Source organism: Helobdella robusta, assembly GCF_000326865.2.
Source record: "Helobdella robusta unplaced genomic scaffold HELROscaffold_9, whole genome shotgun sequence".
NCBI classification, from domain to species: Eukaryota; Metazoa; Annelida; class Clitellata; order Rhynchobdellida; family Glossiphoniidae; genus Helobdella; species Helobdella robusta.
The window spans coordinates 1,554,055-1,581,455 of NW_008705512.1; the positions used below are offsets into that span (position 1 = coordinate 1,554,055).

A 27,401-nucleotide genomic window follows, 5' to 3' on the forward strand; every position below is an offset into this window, starting at 1 on the left:
CAAAAATTTTCATTCAATATATTTCAATAAACAACAAGCAATAATTTTTACATAAGAAAAATTAGGCTCATAAATTTACAAATAAAATAATGTACAGCCAACACACGATGTCAGGGGGAATGTATGTTTGTTGCAGTTTGCATTTTCAAGCCTGTTTAAGTTAAGACGATCTGCAAAAAATAAAAAAAACTGCCCACTCAGGCACGACTCATCCTCAACTATTCAATTACGTGCAACACATATATGAAATAACATAAAAACAACAACAAATAAAATCTGATTTAAGTAAATAATACACAGCAAACATAACATTAAACAATTTTATAAAAACAACAACATACAACCATATACAACAACATACAACCACATACAACAACATACAACCACAAGTAGCAACATACAGCAACATGTAACATACGATACAACATTGATTCGATAACGTAAAGTAAAGACCTACCTACAAAAACAATTCGTTGAAAGCACAGGCTCGCAGCATGAATGGACCAGCGTTATTTTATGTTGGAACACTGCATTTAAATAAGTGCCTATCTTTCTCTCTTGTTGGTGGTACCCGCTGGCTGTTGAACGTCATGAAGTAAATCTGATGATGTGAAAGTGATTAGAAGGATGAAGTTGATGATTTTGTTGTTGGTGATAATTTTGTTGATGGTAAAAATATTGTTGATGGTGATGAATTTGTTGTTGGTGGCAAGAATTATAAAGATGTTTAAATTGATAAAGTTGAAAGAAAATTCCACTTAAGTCAGAGGATTTGGTGGGAGCTCCATACTTCAAAGCACTTTAATCACATTCACATTGCATTAGATTAATTGTTTTTGTCGTCTTATTGTCTTTTTTTTCTTTATTGCCAAATAAGTGACATATAGAAAAAATATAGAAAAGTTTAAATTATGGTCGATTTCTTTGTTGTTTAAATAGATTGTGTAAAACTTCCGATCAAATATATTGGTAACAACTGTTTTGAATTTAAATTAAGTTCATTTTATATTTGTTCTTTTTTAAACCAATCGTTAATCATTTTAAGTTTCACAGTAAACATTAAATTGTATAATTTGAGTACTGACAATGTAGAAAAGAACATACGCCTACATACAATACAGTCAGTATGTAACAGTATGTAAGACACAAACATAATAAGAAATAAAAAGCTATCAAAGAGCGAACTCGTAAAATAAATTTGTTGAAATTTAACGGTGGGAATACAAGTTTCTAAAAAACGCTACATACAAAGAAATTTAAAGTATTCAGATTATGTAAGCGCGAATTTTAGTGTCGTAATAAGGGGAACGATGGTATAGATTGTGTTGATTGTGATGACAACAAAACGAGACTATGCATGATGACGTCAATATGATGAAGAGGTTGGTGGTGACTGCACTTATGAGTGACGCTGCGAGGAAAACGACGATGATGACGACTGTAAAATGTTTATGTAAATTTTAAGTGCCGTACATAGGATGGTGAACATTCACGCGCGCTGTAGATGCCTCTGTAAGTTTGGTTTATTGTTGTTTATGCCTTACGATGTTGTCTGCATAAACGTTTTTGAATTGTTAATGTGTGGCTCCGTCATTTTTATTGTTTATTGCAACTTTTAATAGGCTATTAGTACTTTACATCGTGCTCTTAAGTTAACGTGCCATGCGAATCATACTTATATATTTGTTGATGGGCGGTACGTTTCTTGCAAAAGGTTATTAAATGATATGCTGAACAATAATAAAGACAACCTCATCAAATTTTACTGGCAATGTACTTTGCTAATGAAGTTATCCCTGAATTGGAAACTGCTAACTTTCAAAGGGTGAAGCCCTTGACACGCAACGGCCTGTTTAATAAGGAATGTTAATCCCCTGAGTTGAAGGTTGAAATGAGCCTAAAAATTGTTATGCATTTGCGTTAAAAAACACATCAAAACAGATATGATAAAAGTCACGACACTCAACATTTGTTTGTGTTTATCTGTATATGTATGTTTATTTGTTACATTTATTTATATATATTTATTTGTATGTATATGTATTTGTTTGTTTGTATATTTTGTGTATAAAAACGTGTCTATTTAAAAATATTTTCTACACAATTGAACGGCCAAAATATTAAATTTAGTTGTTTTTTTTAGGTAGTTACGGAAAGCAGTCTAATATTTTTTGTTTTGGCTGCATCAGACAACTGTCTCTGAATACCATCACTACGTACGTTGGGGTATCGAGTGTATAAATAAATAAATACCAGAGTATGTTGTGCGAATGTGTGGGGCAGGCAATTAAGTGTTTATTGTTGTCTGCAACTATAAACTCTTGTTGCTCAACATACTCCACTGCGACTTCCTGACCTAATGAAAATTTCTATTTCGTAATTGTTCGTCTCGTGGTTGTTGCTGTAAGGTCGTTGGGTTGCTTGTTGTTGCAAGGCTGGTTGCTGCGCGATTGTGGTTGTGTGTTGTTGTGTGTTGGGGCATTTTGTGTTATTGTGTGATGGGTTGTTTTGTGTTGTTGTGTGGTTGTGCGATGCTGCGGGTTGCTGTGTTGTGGATTGTTTTGTGTTGTTGTGTGTTTAGTCGTTGTGTGTTGATGTGTGGTGTGTTGGTGTGTGTTGTGTGGTTGCAAAGTAGTGCGTTGTTATGTGGTGGGTTGTTGTTGATGGTATTGGTTTTTTTTTTGAGATAAGTACATGTTTGTTGGTTATAAATGAGTATTAATTGTGTTGGAGTTAATGTTGTTTTGTATCTGGTAGGTTTCTATTAAAGTTGATAACTCGAATTTAAACATTTGTTCTGTAAAATATTTTGAAAAAACAATTGCAAAATTATAAAATGATCCTTCATGTATATTTTTTTCTTCAACTGCACAGTTTAAATGTTAAATGTAATAACATAACAATATTCAAGCTATTTTCTTTTATAAAGTAAACCAAGCTATATATATATAAATATTTATATATATATATTTATTTATATAAATATATATATATATATATATATATATAATTTTCATTTTTAAAATTATTATAAAATTAATTCGTTATTGAATTTAGCGCTATAATATACGTTAAGGTTTGATTAAAAACGATATCAAACACATTCAAAAAAATATTTGAGAAACTTTGTTAAACCTTCAACCTAAGGTTCAAACATATTTTTTGAACATATTTAATCATAAAATATTTTATAATTTAAAAAAAAAATCGAATGAATTATTACATCATCAAAGACCACTAAGCGTGGTTTTATTAATTTATCTAAATGATTTTTTTTGTTCTGCTCTGAATAGTTATAAGTTAAATAAAATTTTAAATAAATTGTTTAAAGATTTTCTTTAAACCCCATTACTGAAAAAGGCTAATTGCCATTTTCTTTCAGTTCATTAGCAAGTATCAAAATTTGATGGGAGAGTTAAGTGTTGTGATACTCCTGTCATAATTGTGATACTCATTGTCATAATTTATTTCTCCATAAATTTACATTGTCGTCAATTTTGTTTTTGTTTTTCTACTGCAACTACTTATTGTTACTAGCAACTTCATACACAGTTTTTTTGTAATAAGTCAAAAAGATCTTTGGCGTCCGTAGACTCTGATTTTTCGACAATTTTTTTCAATTTCGTTTTAATGATAAAATAAGAAGTCTGCAAAAAAATAAGATTTCCATGTAATTTTTCAATTTATCTATTTTTTAAATAACTGAAAATTATTTTCGGTAATTTCTTTCTCAATAAAATTTTAAATTTTAAATAATTTCCGTTAGACGATAGAAAAAATTATGGATTAATCAGAAAATAATTTCAAATAAACTTTTAAAAATATTTACAAAAATATTTGGATAGATTTTAAAATGATAAATTTAAAACCACATGTGTTCAAATGAAAAAAAAACGGATGCGATAAAACCGCTACAAAGCCAACGACGTCAACACAAACAATCGCCTATATACGTACAAACACATGCATAAACCACACAAAGACGCACATGCACACAGGCATATATGAACATACACCAAACGTATACATAATCATAAGACACAGACATCTAGGCAAACCCACAGAAGCACAGACACGTATATAGAGACATACACTCGCGCGTGCATAAATTGATCGATCGACTCCAGTTGAAGAGGACATATTTCTTCTTTGGTAATCTAGCGTTAGCAATGGAGGGAGCATATTTGATGATAGCCAAGTGACGGCATCAGATTACGACACGTCATCATCATCTCCATCTTCTCCATCATCTCCCTCATCATCATCTTCTCTATCATCTCAATCTCCATCTTTTGCTTCTTCTCTATCCCCTCCACCATCAAATTTTCTATCATTTTATTATCATCATCTTGTTCTCCACCATCTTTATCTTCGTCATTTTCTTCTTCATCATCATACCTATTTATAATACCGTCATCATCATAGTCATCAACTTCTTTTCCATCATCATAATTATCTTCAAAACCATCACCTGCATAATCATCATCATAACCTTCATCATCATCATCATCATCGTCGAAGTCGGTTTCATCTTTATTACTCTCTTATTGTCATTGTCATCCTAATCTGAAACAAATAACGCCGGCTTACATGGATTGTGTGCTGAGATTTAGCAGTTTTTTAAATGTGCGGTCGGCTAACTAACCGTTCCCTTATTTGTTCGAGTTCCTTCAATGTTTATACGCGTGTGCTAGTCCGATGTTTTTGTATGGGACATAATTTTCAATCTAGTTAGTTAGATTGTTCAAAAGTTAGTTTGCTCTGTTATGACTTTTATGTGCTTTCAATTTTATTATATAACGCTTTAGATTCAACATTTCAAACTAATTTTTAATTAAATCTTATGTCAATAGTCATGTCAGTTTTGATTTTTTGTATGTAAATAATTGCCTTGCAAATAGATGAAAGATTTTTAACTGAGTTGACTTCCATTTCTGTAATGATTCTAATCTTTCGTAAATTTCTCAAAGTATTTTTGTTTCTTTCTCTTTCTAAGCACCACACTCATTATAAAGACAAGCACAAACACTCAACCACACACAACCACACACAACCACACACAACCCCACAATCTTCATCAGCAAACCTCCTTACATAAACTAGAACCTTGAATGACGCGAGAGATTCGACGCTGAGAATTACTTCATTTGTCAGCCTGGCCGTCCATTCCACCTCGCATGTTTCTTTTGCACACACACATATACCTCTATCGAGATAAATTGGACTTATATATATATGCGTGTGAGTGTATGTGTGTGTGTGTGAGTGTGTGTGTGTGTGGTGAGTGTTGATTTTGCAAGGCTCTACTATCATCCGTTGGCTAAAAAATTATTAATTACAGTAATTTGTAACTGTTGCAATAAAAATGTAATGAGAGTGAATGATTGATCATGTTTATAAAGTTGCCCACCGCTCAAGACAGCTGCAGGTCACTCCTTTGATTCATTCCTCTGATTAGTTAGAAACAGATTATGCTAATCGCTGCGCTTCATAATCAACATCCATGAAACATGTATTATATATATATATATATATATATATATATATAGATATATAATATTATATATATATATATATATATATATATATATACATATATATTAATATCAATTCTTAACAATTCTTATAGTCGTTTATTAAAAACTGAATTAATGTTCTATATTGAGACTAATAAACTCAACTCTTTATGAAACTTTCACGAAACAATCTGGCTTTTGGTTGATTGTTCCAAAATTGAACTTTTCAACCACGTGACGTGACTTACACTTCAACCACACCAACCATCGATTGTGTTCACATTTTTGTTAGTGCCTTTATCATTTCCAATAAAAAATTAAACCAAAAGCCGAATTAATTTTCAGTCAAAAAATTCTGTAAAATTGTTATTAGTGCTCTGAACGTCAAAATGTCATGAAAAATGTTATTGAAGTTGATTATTTCAACAGACACCAACTCCTACGATCGTAACGTCATCATATTTAAAAAATTGAGCCCTTCTTGCCAAAAAACCTTTCCTAGCGAAGGACATGATGCCTAATAATGCAACGCTGCAATGTACTCAGGAATGTAAGCTGCCAGCCAACATTTATTACACGATTACAAAACTTGATTACACGTTGTCTGGCGTTTCATTGAAATGAAAATGATTTTTTTTTGTTACAAATAAGAGTGACACATTAACTGAAGATTTTTAGCAAGGATGAATGAATATTTTAAAACGATAAACCTCTATTTGACATGTTAATTGAAAAAACAGTTGGTAGTTCATACAAATGTATAACACCAATAGCCACAAAACGTTGAACGGCGTCGGCGGAAAAAATTAAAATGTTTCAAAATTATATGTCCAAATAATTTCTTCATTTCGCTCAAAACTTTATCCGAGCACGTGTCAAGTCTTATAAACCAATATTTTCTTCATTACTTTTTTAATGAAGAGCATATTAAAACCAACCATCCAAACAACCAGCCAAACAACCAGCCAACCAGCTAACTAATTAACTTATTAATTAACCAACCAACAAACTAAATAACAACGGTTCTGAAAATTGGACATAAATATTTTTTTACATGTTTTTTTTTTCAATTTAATTTTAAGCAAACGTTTGGTGGCATTCCTGGTGTATTCAGTTTCAGTATTTTATAATTCGATTTACCTCCAGGCTTCTAAAGCTATCCAACGCTCATACTTCTCATCAGAAAGCGTTCAGCAAGCTTACAACCACACCCTGTTGGCTTGATTTTTGAGTTTCGTTTTCCTGAATACATTGTTTATATTGTAAGAGAGTATAAAGACAAAAATTCTAATTATTTTTATATATATAAAAGTTTATATTAATTATTTAATTTATTTATTTTATTTTATTTATTGTAATAGTTTCTATGCTGTGAACATTCATGCATGTGTTCATTAGTGGCTCGTGATCACATGCGGTCAATGTTGGTTTATGGTTAATATGTCGGCGTTTTCAACAATGTTTTCTCCGTTTTGTTGTTATGGAGCACACGAGTGTGATGCTTATTATATATTCATGCTTGTCTTAATGAAATATAATATTTACATTTTTAATATCTTTAACGTTAGACGAGCTCCAACAATGCCTACGTGATTTTTTCAACAGACCGACAAAAATAAATGGACGAACAAACAAAAAAAACAAATAAATGAAGGAAAGAACAAACAAACAAATGAATAAACGAACGAATGAACGAGCGAACAAACAAACAAACAAAACAAATAAGCATGCGATCCTCTGTGCGGTTATTCTACCTGATATAATTAGGCGAGTGTTCGTTCGTGTGCAGATGAACATGTCGGAATCTTCCGTGTTTCTCGTTGATTATTATTATATATCTTGTCTTTATATCTCGGCGTTGCTGTTGTTGTTTTCAATGATTGGCTGTTGTGAGTGTTGTTGTTGATGTTCGTGGTGATGCGGTGATGGTGGTGCTGTTGCTGTTATTGATGCTGCTGCTGTTGCTGTTGTTTCTATTGTTGTTTCTGTTGTTGTTGTTGTTGTTGTGATTTTTTTTAACAACGTTTATTATTTTAAAAAGAAATGATTGTTGTTTAATTTTATTTTTCTCAATGTTGCACACTGATGCAACATACGTGTATGTTGTCCGTCTTTGGAATTGGGCAAGTTCATGTCACGCCAAATAGGTTTCCATGTAAATTAGCAATCAGAAGTTTAGGGTCAACCGTTTAAAATACGATGTGACGGCATTGATAAAAATCTGATTATTACAATAAAGATGACAAAGATGATAAAGATGTGACGATGACGACGACGATGATATTACAAATGCAACGAAGATGATAGTAATAAGGATATAATGATAAAAACCTTATATCAATCAATTTTCTCTCAGTTGAAAAACTAATCCAACTATATTTTTTAATTTTTAAAAGTGATTGGGTATAAAACTTCTTTTTTTTTCATTCATGTTTTACCTCGATAAATAATTGATATTGTAAATAATGGAAGCTTTGACAGAAACTGCAACCTTTCCAAATTATATTAATCACATGAAAGCATCTCCCTCTCCTACCAGTCACAGGTCATAATTCGCTTTTTCAAAAAAACCCCTTTGAAAAGTTTTTTAAATTTTTTTTCAACGAAACAAATCAAAATGAAAATGAAAAAAACATCGGCCAAAATAAATGAAATCACTTTCTTTTACAAATTTTAGAAAATATTTTTCAGAAGAAATATTTAAAAAATTGCAAAAATGTCGCAAAAACTTATAAATGCGGTTTTTCTTGGTTGAGGTACGCAATGACGGATTCAAAATTAGCAGTGATTTCCGAATTTTAAAGTTAGTAACTAATTTTGCCGATTTCTATAATTCCAGTTCATTCCTGTTTTGGTGTGAGTAATTTTGTAAATTCTCATGTTAGTAACATTTTTACTTATTTCGGTTTACTCTATTACTATTAGAGAGACAAAATCTTCAATATCTTTTCCAGGGACCTATAAGGAGAATAGGGAGGAATGGGAAGATACATTCCCGCATCCCACTAGATCCGCCGCGGTACACCACATCGCTATCGTTAAATTTTGTATTTATTTCTATTGCCATTATGACCTAATTTGTTAGAAGTTTGAAAGAGAGTTTTTAAGAAATGTTATTGATGTCGGGATGTTTATGTTAATGGCCCGGGTGTTTTTGAAGTTGTGTGGTTTGTGAAGTTGTTTATAATGTCATTTTTTATTATGTTGATTTATAAAAATTTTCTGTATATAGAGTTGTATGTTATGAATTTTGATGCTAAAATTTATATATTCATGATGTTGTTTATGATATTTAAGCAGTTCACGAAGCTGTTGCTTATTTTACTTTTACCCAATATGCCGTTGTCTACATGGTTTGTGATGTTGTTTATGACGGTGTAGTTTAGTCTGTTGTTGTTGTTGTATGTTTCAATTTTGGTATTTTTTATGGCATTCAAAGAAATTAGGTTCTTAATAATTTTGTTTATGGCTTTGTTGTTTATGATTTTATACAGTTTATAATAATGTTCACGCTGCTGGCCACGTAATAATTCAGTCACTCGTTGGCGACCAGGGGTGACACCTTAACATCTATCCAAGTTGTTTATTACTGCTGCTCTTTATGAACACTCTCTGTCGATGCTATAGTTGTTGTTGTTTATGAATATTTTCTGTTGTTGTTGTTGTTGTTTATGAATATTTTTTGTTGTTGTAATTGTTGTCGTTGTTGTTGTTAATGAATATTTTCTGTTGTTGTTATTGTTGTTTTTGCATGTGGTCTGTTAGTGAAAATATTTTGTTAGTAGTTTTCCACAGTTTTTTTATTTCCGTCGGTCGCATGCAGTTCAAAGTGATGCAAAATATTAAATGACATACTTAATCAACCAAGCGATAAGACATGACGTGATTTCTCTTGGCCGAATGTTTTTATATTACCTAATTATAAGTGCATAAACAAATATGAATATTTGAATGTTCACTCACACACGCACACGTACATATGCAAAATGCAAAAACAAACACACGCATAATCACATACGCATATATATATATATATATATATTTATATATTTATTTATTTATTTATTTATTTATTCATTGGAAAAAGAAAAATGGCTTTGAAAGAGCAGATTCTACATGTAATTTTGTTTGAGATTTATAAAACTAATTGGCTCGTAGCCAATGATGACTGCATTGAAATTTCATTTACGAAATCAGGAAACCCTGGCAAAACCGATTTAAAAATATATAAGAAATGATAATTTGATTTTAGCTACAAATTAACAATTCTTATTATGATACAAGATATTCGTACAACAGATTTTGTTAAAATGGAACCCGAATAAGTGAATATGAACCTGATTTCTAAAATATTATTATTTTCTAGAATTAATTTCTAATAAAAAATAATTTGTCGTTATAAAATGAGTACGATTCACATTGATTTTAAATTTCAGATGCTGCATGGATCGAATTGAAAATTTGTGATTTCCCAGCAGCCAACCAACCAGCCAGCCATGTTCCAACCGAACATTCCCACCACCCACGTTCTCAGCCAACATCCACTTCCCACCCACAACCACTACTACCACAACTTCAGCTTCTCGCCACCCGCAACCATCGCTACGTTTTCAACTTTTACAAAAAACTATCCTGATGTTGCCGCGTCAGCTGATCGCCTGGTCACGTGCACCAGTAAACCGGAAATGAACGCTATTTTAGAGAAACCTGAAGAGAAACTGTTCAGAGTTGAGCTGAATAATTCACTAAATAAAAAGTTAATGCTGCAGACAAAATGCAACCTAAGGACAAACAACAAGGAAGGACCAGGCTCTCTGACACACGAAGGAGACATGGCCACCTTCCCCGGCATGCTATCTATCTCGAAGGCAGTGAAAAAGTCGACGCTACTGACGAAATCTTTTCAGATGCTGCAACAACCACAACAACAACCACAACAACTCCATCAACAATTTCACCAACATCACCACCAGCAGCAGCCTCTGCATCTACCACAGTTCCCACCGCTACAACAGCAACCACATTATCCAACCCAAACTCTGCAATGCACAAATAAAAATCATCATCACCATCATCAACAACAACAACAACATCAACAACATCAACAACATCAACAACAGCAACAACATCAACAACAACAACTACATCAGGAACCACGAAACAAGGAACATCTGGACGTATTTGTAAGCAGTCCGTGTACGTGTAGGTGCGCATGTGAACACGGTGTTGATGGTGACGATAGTATTGGAAATGGTGGCGAACTTTTCATACAGTGCAATCACGTAAGTCAACATACCTTTTGTGCGGTGTTGTTTGCTCTGCCGGTTCTGTTGTTGCGATTGTTGTGTTGAGGTGAACAGCTAAACGATGAACGTTACTTCATCATTAATTTTGTATGATGTCGATCTGATTGGCTGATGCATTGCTCATAAAAGTTGTTGTTTTCATTAATGTCTTTGTTGAGATTGCCACTGTTGTTGATGTTTTTTGTTGTTGATGTCATTAAATAGTGTTGTTACTGTTGTGTTGTTGTTGTTGTTTTTGTGGCTGTTGTTATTGATGTGGCTGACATTATTTTAATAATGTGTATAATGTTGAAGCAATTTTTGTTGCTGTTGATGTTAGTTTCTGTGGTTGTTGTTTATTAGTGACAATATTAGGATATTGCGTGATCATTCTGGCACCACGTCCCCCGTCCTGTCTCTCTCGTGCGTCTGATGTTGAATTTACTTTACGGCAAACTCCACCTTGACGTCACACCAAGAGCATGATGACGCTTCATTAGCGCCATATCGATATTGTTCTATCATATTAACATGCTACTTATGTCAACTCAATTACATTCATTGAACTGCTGTTTAGAATGTGTGCTTTTTTAGGTTTTATTGAGTATTTAATGCCTATGTGCAAATTTAAAATCAGGCATTAAAAACATTTTGCTTTTGATAAAAATTTCTCATGTGATTCATTACACTTTTTAACTTTCTGGCCATGAAATATTAAATTGTACTTAGGTTGCCGACGACCAACTGAACATCATAAGCTGCAACAACAAATTAAATTGCGACCTATCTAACAAGGAGCGTGAACACAGTCTCAACAATAAGAACAACAACGGCAACATCAACAACAAAAGCAATAGTCCTTATTTGAATGATAATTTGAAGAATTTTTCATTTTTGTCATTCAACAACATCGAGCCAGCAACATCAGCCGCAACAAAACCACCGTCGAAGAACGACGAAACAATATGCGCCTGTGATCTGTTTGATCTCGATCATGCAGCGACAAACTACACAACAACTAACTACAACACATCACAAACAGACATCAACGATGACAACAACAACAACATCAGCAGCAGCCACACCATCTGCAGAAGCGACAAAATTGACTTCATAAACAACAACGACAACAAGTTTCAACAAAAAGTGCGCCGATGTTTAAAAAATGCTGATTACAATGCCGTTCTGCCAGACAATAACAAGGATGACGATGAAAAAAATGATGATGACGACGATGAAGATGACGACGATGAAGAGGATGATGACAACGATGATTGTGGTGAAGATAAAGATGCTTGCAACATCAGAAATCTCGGTCGAACAAACAACATCCCTCTGAAAAATAATAAAAGAGATATAAAAACTAATCAATTGTACAAATTCAGGACATTGCTGCCTTCATCGCACATAAAATTCTCAAAAATCCAACAGACTGGCCACAAAAACTTGCAGAACGACTTTTCTGATGTTAGTCGCAACATCAATTACAAGCAGAACAATCAGACGCTGAACATCATTAGCTCGAAGAACAAACACAATCAACTAAGCTGCTTGTTAAGTTTCAATAGAAAGAAAAATTCTAAAAATGCCATCTGCAATACCGACCACAACTTCAACATCGGCATCCACCACGATTGCTGCACGGCTGACATCAACAACGGCAACAACAACAGCAGCAACATCAACAACAACACCAACAATAACAACAACACCAACAACATCAACAACTACATTTGCAACTTGAGCAACGTTGCAGACTCAACGCAGGGCAACAAAATTGTCACGACAAATCAGCATTTGACATCATTTTCCTTTGATGACAATCATTCTAAAACGCTCTCCGCCTCATACGATCCCCGTTTTAAAACCATCAAATTCTGCAATAAAAACAACAACAACAATAATATTAACAACATGAACGTAACAAAACTCAGCAACAACAAAACGTGTAACAGCAAAAACGCTAGAACAACCTGGAACGGTGAATTTACTGATAAAAAAATTAAGAGATCGGATAGCCTGTTGGATGCAACGTTACAGACGCTAAACAAAAAATTAAACACAGATGACATCATCACTAACGCTTCTGACATCAATGTTCTTTATGACAATAACAATAACAACAACAATGACAGTAATGACAGTAATGACAACGGTTCTTGCAGCAACAACAACAACATTAACAACAACAACAACAACATAGAAAGTACGGACGAAGATGTTTGTCAGCCCGTTCGTGATCATCAACAGCACTACGACACCTCGACACAACAGATGCAAAGTTTCATGTTACAAAATTACGAGAATAAGAGGACTGCTTTTCCTCCATCTCCCCTGACAACACGCGTGCGTTTGTGTGGTTGTTGTTTTCGCTGCAGCCACTCACGCGCCAAACTGCCGCTAACTACCGCGGCGACTACGAAGAACAAACATTCCACACATTCTCTCAAAGCCCCGACGCCAACGGCACTGAGCATGAACAACAATCGCTGTTTTGTGGTCACGTTCATTACGTTTCTTTGTCTTTTTGGGGCCCTTGCAGTGGCTGCTGTATGGAACAGAGGTGAGTGAAGTAACATTTCTGTATTTCTATTCTATAAATAGGCACGTGACGATGGTGTGTCGTTCAAAAATGAGCAAAACGTTTTTAAGATGGAAACATTATTCAAGATTTGAGATACTTTGCAGAAATTTCAAAAGCAAACTGGATAAAATTTATCTGCACATTTGAACAATACATCATCTCCTCTTGACATTTTTCTAATCCAAACTGTTGAAATATTTTTTTACTCAAACATTCCTTCAAAAGTTTAAAATATTCTGAAACATTTATGAAAAATTTCCTAATACGATGATATTTTTTTCATAAAAAAAACAAATTTTCATTTTAGATTTCAATTTAACTTGCGAATTTATCTTCCTTCGACACAAAAGCAAAATAAATAAAGTGTCATGATTTATTGTCGCAGCTGTAATTAATAACATTTTCATTATTTGCGAGTTTTATTTTACAATAATTATTATTACTATTATTATGTTATTATTATTATTATTATCATTATCATTATCATTATTATTATTATCATTATTATCATCATACTCATCAACATCATCATTAGTTTTGTAGAAACAACTGATTTTTCTGCTATCAGTAAAATTTTGCTATTAAAGCCTGGAACAAAATATAACTTAGTTTTCAGTTCAAATTTTTACAAGTTGATATGGAGATTTCGTTCAATTTTTTCCATTTAAACCATTTTTGGAGGGGGTTTCAGCCAGAAAGCCCCCGCCCCCTTGCTTTCATCTCTATTGAAGATCCTATTGGATTATCACTAAATTTCTTTAATGTCGTCTGTTTTATTTTCTATGAATATATTATTATTGTTGTTTCTTAATTTAAAAATTGTTAATGCAACTCTCTAGGTTTTATATTGTTGTAATTATTTTTTCAACAATTTTATTATTATCTTATATTTTAATAATAAAATATATTTAAAATAAATGCTATCGATATTATTCTTATTATAACAGTATAATCTGGCCAGAAAATAACGACCCATATAATTCAATATTTCAACATGATTAATTGTTCCTCTTCGTCCATTCAAATTCTCGTCCACATTGTGCGCTGATGAAGTCAGAGATATATATATATATATAAGTGAATAATAAATAAATGAATAATAAATAAATAATCATAATTAAATAAATTTGAATAAAAACAAAGTTAAATTATTGAATTATTAAGTTTGATAAATATGATATAAAATGATGAATATTAACACGTTACTTTAAAAATATTAAAATAAATAAAAAGCGGAGGCATTCGGAAGGTTGGACTTTCGGACTGAAACGCCACTATTAAAAATTTTGCTAGAGTTAAAACTGAAATGAACAAAATCTCTATATAAATTTGTAAAAACTTGAAAATTATTTCAGCTTTCTAACGTAGCAACAAAATTAAGTAAAACTTTGTAGAAAGCCACTGGTTTTGAAATCGTGTATAAAACTAATGGTTTTAACTGCGAAATATGTTAAAAATTTAGTGCTAAGCAGAAAAATTCACCAAGTCTTTGAAATAAAGCCTTTCTCCGCAGCAAATTTTTGCACCATTAATGAATATAAATAACTGAACGAATAAATCATGGGCGGATTCGGTCAATTTTGGAGCGAGGTCCAACTGACCGAAACTCAAGAATTTTTGTTAAGGTGCAACCTTTTCTTTGTGGTTATTGGACAACTTTTTGTCAGTTCGACTATTAAAAAGAGTGTTTTAATATATAAAACGTGATTAGACCATACGAGTTTGCATAATTTACAACCAAGTACAAAAAATGATTGTTGAACAAATAACGGGGGGACGGGAGGGCCTCTCCCTTGAATCCGTTGTTAAATACTACGATGTAAAATTTCTGTTACTTAATAATTGTCACGAAATAGTGAAAATTATAGATTGTTATGAAGATGAATAAAACTTTATATTAATTTTTCAGACAATTATTAAACGCCTTACTTCAACACACTCCATCACCTGTTTTCTTCATCATAACATGTCCCTGTTATTTTATAGTTAACTGATGCTACTCTAAATGTGCATCTTGTGTTTTATGTAATGGTAATAATAATCTTCTCCACGTTAATCGGTCAAGCACGAAGTAGCCCGTGTAAATATGCATGAAATAAAATGAGATATTCAACACATAAGATGATCGGGCGGCCAAGCGTCTTAACCCCTACACCATCGGCATTGTACGATTTTCTGTTGAAGAAGTTAGAAATGGTTAGAATTTAATTGATGGACCAGTTTGTTGACAGGGTGTTAAATAGTAACCATGCATTGATAGGATGGTAAGGTCATTATTAACCTAACTAATATTAATTAGTTTTAAATAATTATTAACCTCATAATAGCTTAATTAATAATAATTTTTCTCAACGTACAAACAAAATTGAGTTATCGAATCGTTAAGATTTATTAGTTATTAAAATAAATTAGAGAGGTATTTTTCTGGAGGCATCAATTATGTTAACGAGAGTCATAAATGTTGATACATCGCCAGGCTGAGTGCTTGAGGAAGTTGAAAATTATTAGCACCATCAGTACGGTCATCATCATTAACAACATCACATCATCATTACCATTACATATAATATATGATGTCAAATTCCCATATTACATTATCATTAACGTAACATCATGATCAACATCACATTAACATAAAATAACACCAAATTAATTATAGTATCATTTAAACTGTTAAACGCAGTATCAGTAGCAGCAAAGTATCAAAATGATTTGTTGATATATTCGAAATTCATGAAGCTCTTTTAACAATTTTTTGATGTTTTTTAGACTTAAATGCAAAAACTCAAGTGACCAAAAATTGTCGACATCCATTTTAACGTTGCTAACCCTTTTTTTGTTTCAATGTCACACCTGAACCTAACCGAAAACTCAAACACCAGTGTACGGTTCATGTCACGCGACACAAAAGTTCAACCAACCGGAAGCCTTGTTCAAGTACAACGTCATCCAATCATCATTCGACGATCCTGTGACGTCATCATTATCCGGCAATCTCTCGGCTGCTGATGGTTTGTGTTGTTTCCATGTTTTGAATTTCAAAAATCTTTTTATGAATTTTTTGCGTTTTCTATTGAAATTGTGAAGAGAATTTTTTTGGTTTTAAAAACAGTAATTTTCTATAAACAAATTCTTTTTCACAATGGATGATAAAATTAAACATTTCAAAGTCATTATATTTGAATTGTTCGAATGATTATTAAATATTCTTAGAATTTATTCACAAACAAGAGCAGAAAAAACAAATGATTCTCCTGAAATCATGGTGATACAAATAATAACTTGCAATACTTTGAAAAAAATGATGCACCAGATAGTACAAAAAAAGCGTAATAAACAAACGAACGAACGAACGAACAAACGAACGAACAAACAAACAAACAAAGCAACACGCGTGCACGTTCCCGTCAACCATTCAAAACAACAACACAAACAATAAAAGTCACAAAACATTGCGATAGTGAATATTAAGCAAAACAAAATCAACACAACAACAACAACAAAACCATGTAAAACCGCAACAGAGCAAGAATCAACAGCAGCAACAACAACCACACAACAAAACAACAACACCCACAACCACACATACAACAACAAATAACAACAAAAACATCAACATCAACCACTTGACACAACGCAACGACACTGGCCCTTAATGACTTAATGACCATTCCTTACCTGACCATTAAGACCTGGCGACATTCACTCTGACGTTTGAGACGGACGATGTTTCCAATGCAATTTCAACGCATACATACATTTGAATACATTATTTGAATGCTTCAGTGGCGTCAGGTGCTGTAAGGTGCTGCAGGTGCCTAGCCTACTCTTCTGACCTTATAACCAGCCTCATTAATATTTATATCGTTCTTTTAAAATAAAATATAAACAAACAAACAAGCCATAGAAAGTTTTTTACTTTCTTATTATTTCTTAAGTTCGTGGCGCGTATTTTTTTTCCTCATCATCGTCGTCGTCATTTCAAGTGTCATCATCATCACCATCATCATCATCTTCATCATCATCAGTGTTGTCAGTCACTGTCATCATCGCCTTCCTCTTCCTCCTCATCATCATCATCAGCGTTGTCATCGTCGTCATCACCATCATCCTCATCATCATCGTCTTCCTCATCACCATCATCATAAAGCATAGCTACGTCATCTTTATAGTAATAAATTTATTTACTGGTAATTACTTTAACGAAATTTCTTTCGAAAATTCTTATTACATTCTTGAAAGAAGTGTTGAAATTATTGACGTCGCATGGAAGACTGGAAGAGGTGGTTGAGGGGATTTTAATAATGATGAACTATCAGGTGCAAATGGAAAAGTTAGAAATAATCATTTCATTAATCATTTCACTGGTCATCGTCATCATTTTCATCATTATTGTAACACAAAAAAATCTATTATACATTTATCATAATCAGTGTCATCATCACCATCACTATCATCACCTCCAACATCATCACCATCATCCTCACCATCATCACTACCATCCCCACCATCATCACCATCATCATCGCCATCCCCACCATCATCACCATCATCATCACTATCATCACAACCATCATCATCATGACCACTACTACCATCATCATCAACTCCACCATCCTCACCATCACCATCGATGACAACAAAATTGTTCATTCCTTAAAATTGGCACTGTTAGACTTGAGATTTTTTTTTTCTTTCCTCCCCTCCCCCCTCTTTCCTTCCTACCTTCCTTCCAATTTTTGCGATCGCCAGGCTGGAGTGATGAAGATGACTATGATGAATGTGGTAGTAACGACGTTGTTCCTGATGATGATGATGATGGGGTGGTGGCTACTGCGGCTGATGGTGGTGAGGTTGATGACGATGATGGTGATGATGATGATGGTGATGATGCTGATGACGATGATGATGAGGGTGATGATGATGATGGTGATGATGAGGATGACGATGATGATGATGGGGGTGATGATGATGATGTTGATGATGAGGGGGGTGGTGATGAAGGTGGTGATGACGATGATGATGACATTGAATATCATCATCATACCCATAATGATACGATAAGGATGACATTGAATATGACATTGATCATCGTCACCATCATCAATTCATCATCATCCTCATCATCACCATCAAAAATTCATCATCATCCTCATCATCACCATCAAAAATTCATCATCATCCTCATCGTCACCATCATAAATACATCATCTTCTTCATCATCACCATCATAAATACATCATCTTCTTCATCATCACCCTCATAAATACATCATCTTCCTCATCATCACCCTCATAAATACATCATCTTCCTCATCATCACCCTCATAAATACATCATCTTCCTCATCATCACCACCATCATCAATTCATCATCTTCATCATCAGCATCGTACTCACCACTGCCATGGTATGGTCATTACAACTAATTAACATTCGAACGGCAAAACCTAAATGCAGGCAGACTGAAATGAGTGACCACGCATTAGCGAGGTTCCCATCCATCATTCAACATCATCATCAACACTACCATCATCATCAATACCATCATCATCATCATCTCTACCGCCATCGTCATCATTGTCATCACTACCATCACCATCATCGTCATCATCATCAAAACTAAACTCATCATCATCGTCATCATCATTACGTGCTACTACCGTCATCATCATCATCATCATCGTCACCGTAACTGCCAGCCCTTTTATCATCCTCATCATACATCATCATCAACAGCGTTACCCATGTCATCATCATCATCATCGTTGTCATCATCATATCGTCATCATAATCAAGACGATCATTATTCATTATTTTAAACAGCAAAAATTGACAATCAATTAGTTCAAAATTTGTCTCAAGGAAACATGAAAATTTTCACAAGGTGAATGGCTTAGACTTTTTTTTGCTTGTCCGGCATTTTTTTAAGTCAATTTTATTTAAAAAGTCATTATATAATGAAATTTGTTTGAACTTTTCTCTACACGAGACAATGGAAAATGGTTATTTATTTAATTTAATGGAGTGTTACAGCCCCAGTGCACTTCTCGGTCACAACATGTTTCTAGTCTTTGATAGATTAGTGCTAAATAAGTTTTTCACATTTTTAACGAATTAAAATTAAATTAAAAATGAAGTAAGTAATTTTAGTTGAGCATTTAATAATAATGTGTATTTTTAACTGTATACATAGTTTGTTTTTGTTTAAAAAATAAATTTTATCCAGAAATTATTTTTTCAAACTGTCCATCGATTTATAAGAAGTAATAAGATCAGCTAATAATTCATTTATTATTCAAAGTACAAAAAATTTGCAGACTTGGTCTTCTGCGAATCTCTGACCAAACGCATTTCGACCTGAAGCATTCATCCATCAAGACGAATATGCCCTAAATGTAGATGCTGACAAACAGTTTAGTTGGCAGAGTTGTCTACGCATGGATAGTTTCATTATCAAAGTACCAATAAACTTTCAATTTTAATGAGAAAACTTCCAACCAGGATTAATAATAATAAACGAGCGATATAAATATCAACAATTCAGCATGGTCATGGCAAGCATTGACATGAGCACTAGCGACAAATTGCTTCGTTTGAACTCCTATTTATGCTAATAAATCCTTGTTTATTGTCAAGCCAACGATTATATCATGTAATTAACGAAGGACATATTTATGACGAGATAACAATGTCAGCAAATTGTTTCTATAGCAGTTTGTTATTTGTTTGTTTGTTTGTTTGTATGTTTGTTTGTTTAGTTATTTGTTTGTCTGTTTGCTTGTTTTTTTCGTTTGTTTGTTTATTTGTTTGTTTGTTTAGTTATTTGGTTTTGTATATTTTTCAATTATTTGTTTGATCGAACACAACCTTTTGTTTGTGAGTCTTTTGAAAAATGATTTTGCAGTTTGGTAGTCTTTTGAGGAATGAATAAATATTGTTGTCGTGGTTCTTTTTGCATTTGTTGTACACGGTTAGTTGTCTTTCCGTTTAAATTTTGTTGTTGTTTCTGCTGCTACTGATGTGACAGTAGCTCATGTAACTTATTTTCGTTTTTTGTGAACGGTCAATGTCATTGCTGTGTTGTTTGATATGCTTATCTTGTCATCTTGTTACTTCAATTATATATAGAGTGTATATTATATATATATATATATATATATATATATATATATATATATATATACTCCAATAAACTTTCAATTTTAATGTGACTCCAGTCATTTTCAAAAAATCGTGGATCAGATCCTGGAAACGAGTGGATAAAAAACGTCTGACTGAGCTTTTGAGGTGCTCACCTATCTCGAAGCATTATGGTCAGGATGATGATGTCGAATTGGGTTTTAATATATTCAATGAAGAGCTTTTAAAAAATGCTGACGATGTTGCTCCACTTCCTGAAGTTCGATGGAAACATGTCCCGACTGCCCCATGGTTTGACAGTGACTGCAAAAAGGCTAAGCAAATGTGTCGAAAAAAAGAAAGAAGGTTCAGAACTACTGGTTGTTATAATAATAAAGTTGATTGGGTACTGGCAACGAAACAAAAGAATGTTTGTTACTCAGTGAAACGAAGGAGTTTTTGGTTCGCGAAAACATGTCAGTTTATAAATAATTCCAAATACTTATGGCAAACGATTAATAAATTATTAGGAAAAGAGACAAGTGTTGAAAATGAAGTTGGTTCAATGCATAGCGCCGATGATTTTAAAAAATTTTTTGCTGACAAGTTGTAAGTGACCGAAAAGACAACTGAATGTTTTAATTTTCCAGTTATTTTTAATAATATTATGTTTCCACTCGAATCGTTTCCAGTGCTGACTGAAGAACAGATATCTAAAGTTGTTAATTCTTCACCTACGAAGTCATGCTCACTTGACCCAATACCGACGCATGTATTCAAAGAATATGCTGACTGTTTTATTGTTTACTTAACTGACTTAATCAACATGTGCTTAACAAAGGGTGTAATGCCACAGGTTTGCAAGCATGCAATTGTCACGCCAATTCTAAAGAAGACAGGATTAGATAAATCAGATCTGATAAACTATAGGCCGGTGTCAAATATGTCTTTCGTTTCTAAAATTATTGAACGTTCCGTTGAGTTAGTTTTAAATAATCATATAAATAAAAATGGTATTTGGCCTTCGCATCAATCTGGATACAGAAAGTTTCATTCGACCGAAACAGCTCTATCGGATATATTCTCTCATGTTTATTCAGCAGTTAATGTACAAAAAGTAACTTTGTTGACATTCCTGGACATGAGTTCGGCGTTCACTGTGAATCATAAAATCCTGCTGGACAGACTGAAATATTGTTATGGTTTAAATAAGATTGCGTTAGCATGGTTCGAATCATTTCTTACTGGTCGGACTCAGCAGATTTCTTACTCAGGTGGTCTCTCGGATCTGTTCTTGTACCGATTCTTTTTAATTTGTACGTTGCAGAGATATTGGATTTACTGAATAAAGATGGTTATTATTGCCATGGGTACGCAGATGACATGCAGATTTGCGTTTCATGTTTCCCAGATGAGATGCCTACCGTATTAGAGAAACTGACAAAAACTATATCTGATGTCGGCTCGTGGCTGGGTCAAAGTAGGCTAAAGTTGAATCAGACTAAGACTCAGTCCATGTTGGCTGGTACATGGCAACAAACGCCAGCAGTTGAACCTTCATCGATTAACATCAGTATGACTGATATTAGTTTCAGTAAAACGGTTACCAATTTGGGAATTGTGATGGACTCCCGTATGACAACGGGTTCACAAGTCAGTCTATTGGTTAAAAAATGTATGCTCCAACTACGTCAATTACGTCAAGTCACAAAATCGGTAGATAGAGATACAATGACTCTATTAGTACATGCTTTCGTCAACTCTAGATTGGATTGTTGTAACAGTCTTCTATATGGCATAGCTGATAAACTGTTGTCTAAACTTCAGATGGTTCAGAATCAGGCTGCTAGAATGATATATCGCAAATTAAAATTTGATCATGCATCACCAATTCTAAAGGAGTTGCATTTGCTGCGTGTTAAACAAAGAATCATGTTCAAGTTGGGTGTAATGGTATTTAAAAGTTTAAATGGTCTGGCTCCGAAATATTTAGAAGATAAGTGTATTCGAGTTTCATCTATTTCATCACATGGGCGTCTAAGGTCTGCTGATTCAAACACGCTGTATGTTAGAGATCGGAATCTGAAAACAGCAGATAGAGATTTTGCAGTTGCTGGGCCTATTTTTGGAACAGCCTGAAAACAGCAGATAGAGATTTTGCAGTTGCTGGGCCTATTTTTGGAACAGCCTACCTATCGAACTACGTATATCCGGGTTATCATTAGCTGAGTTTAGAAAACGTCTAAAGACATACCTATTTGGTAACTCCTAGTGATCTCAACCGATGATGACTTCGCTTTAAACATGCTTCATACGAGGAGAGCGCTGGTGAGAAGCAATTATAATTGGCGCTATATAAATACAATATTTGATTTGATTTTGATTTGATATATATATAAGACGCTAACTAATTTGAGATATCGTTTTGAGGGTAAACATAATGATTTCACATTTCAGCGTTGGAGTGCCTTTGTTAGGAAAATTATTTTCAGACTTTGGTATCTCGATAAGTTTCTTTTAATTTTATATTTCATTCACGTCACGTTCAGCAGACACTTCAGTAATTGAGCTGCAGACAGCCAGGCGAGTTCTTCGCAGTAATCCTGACGTTGCTTGCTCGTAATTGAAGTTAAAAAACTCAACATCTACAATCGTTATTTTAAATTTTTTTCATTTAGTTTCACAGTTCAGTTTTTATTTTGAAAAAGAATTTTAGAAAATTTGAAAAGTTCAGCCCAAATTTATTCAGATTATCAAAGTTAAAACAAAAATCCACATCACGTCCGCTGAGGCAGACCTGGCGACAAATATTTTTGAAATGTCATTGTAATGAATGAGTCATTCAGTCGCCATTCCAGCGTATAACTTTCAATCTTCTTTCTTAACTTTTACATTGTCTTCTCAACTTTTACATTTCGATGGAAGAAAATTTTTGTAATGGTAGAATTTTTAATACCTGTCCAACTTACAAAAATTCCAAACTCTTCATTGTTAACAAAACTTTTCCTCTCTTTTAACAACTGTTTTAAATTTCGGCTTTTTATATTTTTCGAATATTTTTATATAATTTATATATATTTTAACATTTTCATTCAAAAATCCAAACAGTTTTTCCTCGTTTTGAATGTTTTAATCCCGTTTAAAAATATTTTTCTTCATTTTTTTTCTTTCCTTTCTGTTCGTGTCCATTAGCAACATTTCATTCAATGGATAAAAAATTATTCCAAGTGTCTGTTGTGGTCAGCCTGTGGTCATCCGCCCACAAACTGGAAGTAGCGGGCAGCATTTAATTACAATAATGAAACCTGAAGTTGAACACCTTCTTGCTCAGCTTTTCAAGAATCACAGTGTAAATCAATTTCTTACCGTTATGTGTTACGATGTGGGTGTATGTGTTGATACAAGTACATATGTATGTGCTTACATATGTACACGTACATCTGTGAATTTGTGTGTGTGTGTGTACGTGTGTGCGCATGTGTGTTGAGTGCTGCACTGCACAGATTGTACGACACGTCCTTAAAGGTTAAAGGTAAAAGGTTTCTCTCTTTCTTTTGCGTTTGTTTCAGAGGTTTCAACGACAAACACACACAGCGTATATGAATACGCGTGTAAACCACGCATCATACACATTGCATATGATAGGCGGGTATCTTTTTGTATTCGAACCCAGTCATAGCAATAGCAAGACCAGGCGCCTTTAACTATTGAGCCATCACGCCACCCTGAGCCATCACGCCGCGTGAAGTGTGTCTGTTTTGCCTGTCTGTATAATGAAATGCATCTAGCATGATACAGTTTCATACGCAACGAGGAAACGGCAACACATCTAAGCAACAAAAACCAATAAAGTTATTTTTCAAAAAAACAAAAACAAAAAAACTCAAAATTTTCATAAAAACCCAGAAAAAAAAGAAAATTTCAATTACTAAATTATCAAAAACTAAATTATCTTATATATAGATGCAGAGGCATTTAAATTGCAAAAGTTTAACAATTGTTCGTCACTCAGGCCTGGCTGGCAACGTGGGGAGGGAGTTCGACGGCGATGATGGCTGGGTGATATACTACGCACCAACAACCACAACACTCGCTTACAACACCATCACTGACGGCACTCACAACAAAATAAAAAACTCAAACATCAACCGCAACAACGTTAGCGACGCCATAACCACCAACGACCACAAAAACGACAACGGCGGCAAAGTAGACCACAACAAAAACAACGACAACAATATAAACCCCGACAACGCAGAAGACGGCAGAGATAAATACAAAAAAATGAAAAAAGAGAAAAAAATATCGAAATACAAAAATTTCGAGATTGCAATGACCTTTGAAAACGCTCAAGGACACTGCAAGAACCTCGGTGGCCATTTGGCGCACATTCAAACTATAAGAGAGCAGGTAGGGTGGTGACGATGGTGTTGGTGAGGGTGGTAGCGATGATGATGATGATAAAGATGTTGTTGTTGATGATGATGGTGATGATTATATAAAAAAAATTAATTTTGTTCGTCGAATGTTGAAAAATATTATAGTGTTTGTAAAATAAAAGATAATTATGACAAACAAAATATAGAAAAATTGTAAATGATCATGTTGAGAGAAATGACGATGAAGATGATGATGCGAATGATGACGATGATAATGCGCAGTTGATGTCGAAACATTAATTACGCGCACAACCAACTTTTGATGTTTTGAAAGCGTTATTAATAACAGGGAGTGATAATGTATTGCCCGCTCGCTACGAACTCTCATTTCAAAAAGTTCATCCCCATTGACTAGTGACAACACAAATACCTCCATCAACATTTTTTTCTCTCTTTTTGTTTGTCAAGAAAGTTGTTGTTTGTTTTGCTTCAATTATCTAAAACTTTTTAATAATTTGCCAAAATCTTACTTAGTTTTTGTTACTTTAATAATTCCCATTTCACCACCTAACGTAATATGATGTTAAACACGAACAAAAGAGCTGAGTTATCGGGCTGCATATTTTCGGTTTTAAAAACATCCTCGCCACTTCTTTTGTGCACTTCACGACTGACACGTCAATGCAGACACGTCAAAACATCAGCAACAACATCAACAAAACTTGCATTCGTCAACACACCAACACATCTTCTCAACGACCCAGCGACCTACCAACATACCACCAGCCGTAGACAAAACATTAAAAAATGTAGACATCTCTTTTTCTATTAGTTCATCAATATATATTAGCACAGAGATTACTGCCCATATAGACAATGTTTTTTAACTGTAATTTTGTTTTGGGGTTATTTGAATAATATTAAGGTTAAAACCTCGTTTCAATGTCATCAAAGTTTAGTAAAAAAATATTTCAAGAGATGAAAACAAAGCATTGAATACAAAGTACATGGAGGTAAATTGCAAATAAATACCACTGAGACACCAGTAGCAGATGTTAACGTAGATGAAGGAAGAGTTTGAAAGAGCATTCTTCTTATTCAAGCATTCAAACAACACTAACAAACGCACTGAGGGGACAACGAATATCGATGGGACACCATTCAATATTTTCTTTATCAAATTTTATGGAAACGATATTAACAAGCATGTAGTAATTATACCGATAACAAAATGCAACATCAACACAGCCATAGGCGACAACATCATCATCTTCAACAGCAGCATCAACAAAACCATCACCAACCAAATCATCAACAACCACACAAACAACAACAAAAACAACAACACTAACATTAAAATCTTGACCATCAGGTATTCGTGGAAGATTACTTGCGTCACCGACTCGAAAGAATAAACAGAGGTTGTTGATGTTTTTTATCTTTCGTATGCACTATTTCTCCATTCCATTTCACTTCATGTACATTCAACTCCATAGTATTTAAAATGTCTCAAATATTTTATTGAAGTATTTTGCAGTAAACAAACTAAATGGCAATAATGATACTGAATAAATTTGAAACTTACCAAAAATTTATCAAGGTTATTATTAAAAAATGTAAACTTTTTGCAACGAATGTGTTAGTAAATAACTTGCATCAAAATGTGTCTGTCTAGCAACTTATCATCTCAAATAAAATAATATAAAATGGATATAAAGCATTGAAATCTCTGGAACAAAATTAAGATTACAACATGTGTATGTCCTGCGTGTGTATGTGTGTGTGGTGTGTATGTGTGTGTGTGTGTGTGTTGGTGTGTTGGTGTGTGTTGGTGTGTGTGACAATTCATAGAACACACCACAGCATCTTTACATTTGTTTGATGTTCTTACAAAAATCAGGATGTAGTAAAAAACATTTAATTATTTTTGATTTTTCTGAACGCAATTTTGTTAGTGAATTAATTGTTAATGTCTACAAAATATTGCTCGCTGATGTAATTGCAAGTTTTATGAAAATTATTTGGCTCTAGATGAATGAATGAAAGACACATTTCTATTGCTCATTGATCTTTTAAGAATTTATTATATTTTTTTACGAAATTTCATTACCATTATTATGTTAGCGCTATAATCGTCTGGCATTAATATTTATTTTTACTATGGTATTCGTTAATTACCATGTTCCATCAATCACAAAATATAATAAACCAATTTTTTATTTTTCACCAATCGCAACAAAAAAAATCTTCCAGATGCCTTAGCGACAAACGTGGGGTACTGGATAGGTGGGAGGCGCGCGCGGGGCAGCCACGGAGCGACCTGCATGTACGACCAGTGGAAGTGGGTGGACGTTCACAACAGGGAGATGGGCACCATATCCGGATTCACCGCTTTTGCAAAGGGGCGACCGGACAAGTTGGTGTTTCACGTTATGGGGTTTGGTTGCTGTGGTGTAGAAACTTGATTGGAAATAGTGTTGTGGTGATTTTTAATGCGGTTTGATGGGGCGGCAACTG

The 27,401-nt window shown here is 33.7% G+C and overlaps 4 protein-coding genes across 4 annotated transcripts; 3 read left to right on the plus strand and 1 right to left on the minus strand.

Annotated features, from left to right (window-relative positions):
- Positions 1–1,762: 1,762 nt before the first annotated feature.
- HELRODRAFT_166076 (hypothetical protein) lies at positions 1,763–6,028 on the minus strand (the record flags this gene model as incomplete). Its single annotated transcript, XM_009033104.1, has 5 exons — positions 1,763–1,897; positions 2,338–2,442; positions 4,646–4,690; positions 5,107–5,183; positions 6,010–6,028. 5 exons carry the CDS (start codon positions 6,026–6,028, stop codon positions 1,763–1,765), a joined length of 381 nt encoding a protein of 126 aa, XP_009031352.1.
- Positions 6,029–10,012: 3,984 nt separating this feature from the next.
- On the plus strand, positions 10,013–13,372 carry HELRODRAFT_166077 (hypothetical protein; the record flags this gene model as incomplete). The annotated part of the gene is made up of 2 exons (XM_009033105.1): positions 10,013–10,798; positions 11,531–13,372. 2 exons carry the CDS (start codon positions 10,013–10,015, stop codon positions 13,370–13,372), a joined length of 2,628 nt encoding a protein of 875 aa, XP_009031353.1.
- A 1,573-nt stretch (positions 13,373–14,945) lies between these two features.
- HELRODRAFT_166078 (hypothetical protein) lies at positions 14,946–19,779 on the plus strand (the record flags this gene model as incomplete). Its single annotated transcript, XM_009033106.1, has 6 exons — positions 14,946–15,051; positions 15,507–15,581; positions 16,268–16,396; positions 17,628–17,718; positions 18,772–18,876; positions 19,704–19,779. 6 exons carry the CDS (start codon positions 14,946–14,948, stop codon positions 19,777–19,779), a joined length of 582 nt encoding a protein of 193 aa, XP_009031354.1.
- Positions 19,780–24,468: 4,689 nt separating this feature from the next.
- Positions 24,469–27,349, plus strand: HELRODRAFT_166079 (hypothetical protein; the record flags this gene model as incomplete). The annotated part of the gene is made up of 3 exons (XM_009033107.1): positions 24,469–24,915; positions 26,257–26,305; positions 27,138–27,349. The coding sequence occupies 3 exons, from the start codon at positions 24,469–24,471 to the stop codon at positions 27,347–27,349; spliced, it is 708 nt and encodes a 235-aa protein (XP_009031355.1).
- Positions 27,350–27,401: the final 52 nt, after the last annotated feature.